Genomic DNA, 8,240 nt, shown 5'->3' with positions numbered 1-8,240 from the left:
ATGGACAGAGGAGCCTGGTAGGTTGCAGTCCATGGGGTCACAAGACTCAGACACAACTGAGCATAGAGCACACAAACTTCAAAATGATTTTGGTACACTTTTGGGTCAATGGATGAATCCCTGGGGGGGACAAAATGGTTGTCACTAAATGTTATTACTTACATTAAATATGCCACGGCCTCCAATGACCAAAATATGAGTATGAACATATCTCAGGTCTTCTATAAGCTCAATACCAGACCAAATATAATACTCCCTTACCAAATGCTTTCTCCCCCAAAACACAAGGTAGTCAGGGAAAAAGTGTGTGTTAGTCGCTCAGTCGTGTCTGACTCTTTGTGACCCTTTGGACTATAGCCCACCAGGCTCCTCAGTCCACGGGATTTCCCAGGCAAGAATACTAGAGTGGATTGCCACATCCTCCTCCAGGGGATCTTCCTGACCCAAGAATCGAACCCACATCTCCGTGTCTCCAGCAGTCAGGGTAAAATTTGTGAGTAATTCATCTCTACACTGCAGTTTATCATAGTAGATGGTCAATAAATGTCACTCAAACACAGAAACTGAAGGCCCCTCACTCCTCTAGTGTCAGGACTTAATTTGGGGACCTGGGTCAAAATCCCTTTGGGAAAGAAAACAAAATCAAGCCAACAACACAAGCATCCTGACCTTTAGATTTCTTCTATTTCTCCTTGTAAATGCTGGCTTGCAAAGCAGTCTTTTGCAAGGCGAGCTGTTATTTAATTCACTTAAGAACAATCATCCCTTGCTATGGAGAACACCCCTCTTTATTGTGGGCACCACATACATGATGTGGGATTTGTTTCAGAGTAATAAACCTCTGAGGGGGTCCAGGGTCCTTGCAGATAACAGGCATGTCCCAACAACTGGGTGACCAGCCAGAGCCTCCATTAAGTCCTGGTCAGGGATTTCATTACCAATGTCCTTCACTTGCCTTTGGAAGGCAGATCACCAGCAATGGTCACCTGGGGGAAAATACGTATGTAAGAACATAGCCTTCTTCCTTATTTCTCACCCTCTGGCTAAATCAGTAGTGTTCTCGGCAATTTATGTTCCAGCTGAATGACAGAAAGGGGTGAGTCCCAAATAATCCAAAGAGCAAATAATACATTCATGGGTAGTTAACTATTGACTCTTTTCTCTGACTCTCTAGTCCTTAAACCTAAGCTGACCTTGTTTCTCTTGTTCCTATTCTCTTTCTGTTACCCCTATTTCAACTGGTGTGGGTTCTCTCTTATGAGGCTAGCCTGTCCCCCCTGTGACACCAAGAGATACACATTTCTTGCTTTCCTTGTCATGACAAGTACAATCTGCTCCTCAGGGCCTCTGTACTTGCTGTTCCCTCTGCATAGAACACTCTTCCCGGAATTTCCCTTGGATATTCTGTTCACTCATCCAAGCTTAGAAGGCCTTCTTCCTACAACTTGCCTGGACCTCCCTACAGGACACTGTCCTTAGTGGTTTTTTATTAGAGCTGTTGCTTTGTGATATCACTCATTCGGTTGAAGGCTTGTCTGTTGCCTGCCCCGTAAGCACCACAAGGGCAAGGTCCGGGTCTAACTTATCCCTGCAGATGAATGTGTGACACATAGCAAAGGGCCCAGTCAGAGTAGAAGCTCCTGGTATTGCTAAATGATGAATGGATGGATGGGTGGACAGATGGATGGAAAGATGAATGGGTGGTTGGCTGGATGGATAGATGAATGGATGGGTGGATAGATGAATGGATGGGTGGGTAGATGAATGAACCTCCCACTAATCCATGATACCCTGTTTTAAGCCCTGTGATAGGCTCTTTACATAGAGACAAACATACATACATCTTGACAAAACCAAGCATGGCATCATTCATGCCCCTTTTAGCAGTGAGGAAAAGGAAGCTCAGAATGACCACGAGTTTGTCCAAGGACACTTCGTGATTAGGTGTTGCATCCATGCTTCAAATCCACGTCTGTATGAACCCAGATCCCATCGCCATTCCACCATTCAGCTTTGCCTCCCCTAAGCAATCGGCTTTTCTACTTCACAACATCCTTTGTGTCAGTGGAAGAAAAACCCTAAAAACCTAACTAAAAGTAGATGAAAATTCATTCATAGATTTATAATAGAATAAATTGATGAAACTGAGTGAACTAATGAGATAGTCTTTGATAAAACAAATTTCACAGAGGTAAGACATTTTTAATTTTTCAGTTCAGTTCAGTCTGTCAGCCATGTCCGACTCTTTGCCACCCCATGAACTGCAGCACGCCAGGCTTCCCTGTCCATTACCAACTCCCACAGCTTGCTCAAACTCATGTCCAACCAGACAGTGATGCCGTCCAACCATCTCATCCTCTGTCATCCCCTTCTCCTCCTGTCTTCAATCTTTCCCAGCATGAGTCTTTTCCAATGAGTCAGTTCTTCACATCAGTCCTTCCAATGAATATTCAGGACTGATTTCCTTTAGGATTGACTGGTTTGATCTCCTTGCAGATTTTTAGTGTTTTTAATTTTTAACATTTCCCAAATTTAAAGCACCTTACAGAAAAAAAGCTTCTATAGACAAGAGAACTCTGCCTCCCAGAGGAGGTATGTGGTATCACACCCAGCTCTTGTGCTCGGTAAACCCGCAGAACAGACCCACAGCATATGCTACTTGTACTTTGAAGAAGAAGAGAGTAGAAACAAGAGGTGGAGGAAGAGGAAGAGGAGGAAGAAGAGATAATGATGATCACAATAATAATAAAAAACAAGGAGGACAACACAGGCTCACAATGCTGTGCTTTGCTTTATTCAGAAAGCAGATTTGCATTCATTTTACTTCAAGTCATATAATGCGGCCATGAAATTGAAAGAGGCTTGCTCCTTGGAAGAAAAGTTATGACCAACCTAGACAGCATATTAAAAAGCATAACATTACTTTGCCAATAAAGGTCTGTCTGGTCAAAGCTATGGTTTTTCCAATAGTCATGTATGGATGTGAGAGTTGGACTGTGAAGAAGGCTGAGTGCCAAAGAAATGATGCTTTCAAACTGTGGTGTTGGAGAAGACTCTTGAGAGTCCCTTGGACTGCAAGGAGATCCAACCAGTCCATCCTAAAGGAAATCAGTCCTGAATATTCATTGGAAGGACTGATGCTGAAGCTGTAAGTCCAATACTTTGGCCACCTGATGTGAAGAACTGACTCATTTATAAAGACCTTGATGCTGGGAAAGATTGAAGGTGAGAGGAGAAGGGAATGACAGAGGATGAGATGGTTGGATAGCATCACTGACTCGATGGACATGAGTTTGAGTAAACTCTGGGAGTTGGTGATAGACAGGGAGGCCTGGCATGCTGCAGTCCATGGGGTCGCAAAGAGTCGGACATGGCTGAGTGGCTGAACTGAACTGAACTGAATGTCATATATCTTGATGGCAGTTCTGAAATTGTTTGGGGTCCCAAAGACTCTGTCTCCTCAGTTTTCTACCAACAGAAAAATAGGCTGTCTGGGTTCTTGTTGGTTCTTGCTGTTGTTTCCTGGTCCAATGCCAGGTTTATCCTGTGACTCATTTCCTCATTTGTGGGAAGGATTAGCGTGGTGACCTGGAGAATAAAAGGAGGCGTTCTGGGCACTCACCTCTAAAGTGAGTTCCTTCTGCTCTGACATTAGACTGACTTGTCAGCAGCAGCTGCCTCCAACATGAAGCTGGTGACGGTCCTCATGCTGGTCGCCCTCCCCCTGTACTGCTATGCAGGTGAGTACTGATGGGCGCACAGATGTGGGGCTAAGGTTGCTGTCTGGTTCCCTGTGCAAGAGCTCCCAACCCCCAAGCACCAATACAGGCCTGCCCACCAGAGACCTAAGCATCATCACTCATTCCAGAACATCTGAAAGAAGCCCTTTGTGAGCTTTGCCTCTGCCCTGGGGCTGCACGTAGTGTCTGACGACATTCAGGGTGTCCCACCATCATCACAGGTGCCATGGGATGAGGCTAGGGACTGACTACTAGAATTAGGCATTTCAGCAGGGCAAGGGGAAGAGATGCTCTGATGATTCCTGATTTTATACCAGATGGGTTTCCTGAAAGAGGCACTCTTGGCGTCTCCTTAAATATGAAAAGAAACAGGAAATCTGTCAGGAGGTAAAGTTCAGGCTGCGGTGGGTGACCCAGGGTCCTGCACCCAGTTGGGGAGTCCCAACTCTTCACAAGTTTTCACAGTTGATTTGAGCCCTTCTGGAATGCCTTTCCTCCCAGTCCCTCCCTGCTCAATGTTGACTGAAGAGGGGAGTTCACACCTCCTTGGAGGTCTCCTTCCCGAGTGAAGATCCAGTTCGAGAATAATGCCCTGGCGGCTAGTCTAGTCATCGGTAATAAGTCACAGACATAGTTTACTTTATTCAACTTACAAAGCTCTTTTGTTCTTCTTTCATTTCTGTTTATTTATTCTTAGTTGTACTAGGTCTTCATTACTTTGCCCAGGCTCTCTCTAGTTGTGGCGAGTGGGGGCAACCCTTCACTGGGGTGCGAGGGCCTCTCATTGCGATGGCTTCTCTTGTTGCAAAGCAAGGGCTGTAGAGCGTGGGCACAGCAGCTGTAGCACACAGGGTTAGCTGCCCTAAGGCATGTGGAATCTTCCCCAACCAGGGATCGAATTCACGTCCCCCACATTGGCAGGCAGATTCTTATGCGCTGTGCCACCAAAGAAGTCCTACAGAGCTCTTTTAAAAATCCTCACCTCATTTGTTCCTCAAGTACTTGCAGATGTGTTCAAGGTGACAGGCTCAAGGTCAACTAAATAAAAAATTACAGACCCAAGAATAAAAGCCAGTTCTATCTAATCCAGTTCCAGAACTCTTTCTCCTACCCAACTGAAATCACCACAACAGATCACTTCACAAACAAGAATTTCATTTGTACATTATTTTGTTTGTTTGTTTCAGAAAATCATTAGCATCAACAGAGCTAATGGACAATATTCTAGAAGCAGTACATGTACAATCCTGGGAAATTTTACTTGTTACTTGGAATGATAATAGTGAAACATCATATGACTCTGAACAAAGAAAGACCAGATAAAGTTTAATATGTTGCCCTGAGTCAGAGCGTCTCACTTCCTCAACACCCTCCTTAGTCAAGGTTACATAAGGTTTGGCTTCTAGAGGCTAGCAAGAGGAAGCACAGATGTTTTAGGTCTTAGAGAAATCCCAGATCCCAAGTTTACTCTTGTAGAATAGAGAACTGAAGACCATTTGCCATAATCTTTATGAATAGACATCTCTGCTGCTGCTGCTGCTGAGTCGCTTCAGTCATGTCCGACTCTGCGCGACCCCATAGACAGCGACCCACAAGGCTCCTCCGTCCCTGGGATTCTCCAGGCAAGAACACTGGAGTGGGTTGCCATTTCCTTCTTCAATGCATGAAAGTGAAAAGTGAAAGTGAAGTCGCTCAGTTGTGTCCAACTCAGAGACCCCATGGACTGCAGCCCACCAGGCTCCTAAATGACAACCACCATGGTTCTGCCCTCCAAAGATGTTCATGCATCCATAATGGAGCCCATGTTTGCCTTCTTTCTTCCCAGGTTCTTCTGGCTGCTCCCTTCTTGACAATGTGATTGAAAAATCAGTTGATCCCACTGTGTCCAAGGATGAATATAGAGTATATCTTAAAGATTTCGTACAGACTGACGTTGAGAAAAAGGCTGCAGATGAATTAAAGCAATGTTTTCTCCAGCAGTCAAATGAAACTCTGGCCAATTTCACACAGATGTTGGTAATTTCATCTTCTTCTGATGTGCTTTTACAACCAAGGGACAGGGACAAATAGACTCTACATTTGTTATTCATTACACTAAAGCGAGTGATGAATGTGTTTCATTTCCATTTATTTCATTGTGTGGTGAGTCTGATGACTTTGACATCAAGAAAGATGTCCAAGGCTACAGTGCTGAAGTCTTCAGTGAATAATAAATTTAAAAGACAGAAGACGGAAAAGCAAAGGGTCTACCTAAACCACATTTCCCCAGTAGGCACAGAGGCAGACACACACACACACATTATGATCAGTGAAATAAACCAGTCACAAAAAGACAAAGGTAGCTCAACTCTTATACCAGGTTTCAGGAGTAGCCAATCTCATAGAAACACAGGGTGGAATAGTGGTTTTCAGAAGTCGGATATTGAGGGGAAATGGGGGTTATTTAACAGGTATATAGTTTCATTTTTGTAACCTGAAGACAGTCTGCAGATTGGTTGTACTGACTGCAGAGTGAATATAGTGTTAGGTATATTTGAAATGGTGAAAATGGTAAATAGAATCATTTACTATGTAATTTAAATTACATCATTTACTATGATCCTTATAATGAAGGATGCTAGGCTTTTTTTCTTGAAAAGCCTAACTCAGATGGATCTTTCTGAGTCATAGCCTCAAGATTTTACAGACTACAAAGTCAAAGATGAAGGTCCCGGCTATTTTCTACATTTCTGACAGAAAGTCTGCACAGGAATTCAAAAATTCCTTGGGTCCTTGTATTGGTGCTGAGATTGTCACGATTCTATGGAAAACTGATAATATACGTAGCATCGTTATAGATAAGTTATTAGAGCAAGAAATGTGCAGAAAAGAACTTACTCAAGGGACCTCTGGTGGGGAAAAGATCTGGAAGCACCAGCACTTCTTTGGCATTGATAAATGTCTCCTGAATGATAAGATAAATGGGATCATTCTGATTTAACTTCCAGGACTAATTCTCTTGAATGTCAGATGTGTGTGAACGCATTCAAGATAACAATTAGAAGAAATGTTTATTGTGTAAGATTTTATTTTGCAAGAGGGAGCTGAAAATCTAAGTGATTTTTTTTGTTTTTCAGCAAATCATATACGACAGTAAATACTGTAAATAATTCTAACTTTCTGCAAGACCTTTGGCTCAGAAATGTCAACTGGCGATGAGTATATACCACAAGCTGTCTGTCTTTTTTGTCTTTTAATCTACACACTGCAAGACAATTGTTGAAACCTCAAATACATTTTCATTTCAATAAAATATCTGCATATCTAAAGTTCTTTTTTGTTATCTGATTCAAATAGAGACTTTAGAGAGCTTCACATATAACACACACACAGAATTATTCATTAAATAACTCATGGGTGAAGGATGGAGGTATCTGAAAGGCACTTTGTCTCTTACCGTTTCTAGTCCAACATTAATTGTCTCTCTGGAAAAGCGGTTTTCCTCCCCTCCTCTTTCCCATCTCCCCAGGAACTAGAGGGGAGTTTCCAGTGGTTGGGTCATACCCAAGTTCCCTGACCTGCTTCAGTCTTCATCTTCATTCTGAACCCTGCTGGCCATGGGAGGCAGCTTTCTCAGCTCTCTCTGTCTCTGCCCCAAGTGTGCAGGGCTGGGAACAGAGCCATTGAGAGAGGTAACTCAGGCAAAGCCAGGGTGAATCCTGTCTTGATTTTAAAATCTGATATATGGCACTAATCTTAACTTTTAACATTAGTTCACAAAAATATTGTTTACCCTAATTCCTGAGATTTGAGTGAGTTTAAGTCGCTTAGTCCTGACCGACTCTTTGCAACCCCATGGACTGTAGCCCGCGAGACTCCTCTGTCCGTGGAATCCTCCAGACGAGAATACTAGAGTGGGTAGCCACTCCGTTCTCCAGGGGAATCTTCCCGACCCAGGGGTCCAACCCGAGTCTCCTGCATTACAAGGAGATTCTTCACTGTCTGAGCCACCAGATGGTTGATGCCCCCTAATAGAACTGTAGGACTGTCCCCACATGTGTCCCTTGAATGGCAGCGTAACTCATCCCCTCATTCACACAAGGACCTACAAAGTCAGGAAGATCAGGGGGAAATGTGCACTATGTTGGAACAAAGCAAAACAAGAAATTTTAAAATCGCACCTTAGCTCCCTTTACTTCTACCAGTCCCCACAACCCTCTCACCAAAGATAAGTTACTGCCCTTCTGCTCACACCTCCCAGAGTCCCTTTTCCTTCTGGGGCCATCCCTTCTACCAGGAAGACCTCTGGCCCTTTCTTGGGATGATTCAGCTCCCCGAAATTCTGACTCTTCCCTCCTATATAATGTGTACAGGAAAGAGGCACGAGGGAGGTCCTACGATGGGGAGCCATTCTCTGGTCAGACCAGTCTCAGCTTTGAAGGGGGGTGGTCTTAGGATTGCAAGTAAGGGCAGCTCCCGGCTGCAAGCAAGCCTCTCCCCAGCCTCAGTCTCAGCACTCGG

At 44.0% G+C, this 8,240-nt stretch overlaps 1 protein-coding gene across 1 annotated transcript; it reads left to right on the top strand.

Annotated features, from left to right (window-relative positions):
- Nucleotides 1–3,613: 3,613 nt before the first annotated feature.
- On the top strand, nucleotides 3,614–7,048 carry SCGB2A2 (secretoglobin, family 2A, member 2). The gene is made up of 3 exons (XM_010854025.1): nucleotides 3,614–3,740; nucleotides 5,566–5,756; nucleotides 6,857–7,048. The coding sequence occupies exons 1-3, from the start codon at nucleotides 3,686–3,688 to the stop codon at nucleotides 6,887–6,889; spliced, it is 279 nt and encodes a 92-aa protein (XP_010852327.1). The 5' UTR covers nucleotides 3,614–3,685; the 3' UTR covers nucleotides 6,890–7,048.
- The last annotated feature ends 1,192 nt before the right edge of the window (nucleotides 7,049–8,240 follow it).

This window comes from Bison bison, unplaced genomic scaffold (assembly GCF_000754665.1).
Source record: "Bison bison bison isolate TAMUID 2011002044 unplaced genomic scaffold, Bison_UMD1.0 scf7180017864334, whole genome shotgun sequence".
Classification (NCBI taxonomy): Eukaryota; Metazoa; Chordata; class Mammalia; order Artiodactyla; family Bovidae; genus Bison; species Bison bison.
Note: the sequence above shows the minus strand (reverse complement) of the source record. Positions and strands in the feature narration are given on the sequence as shown.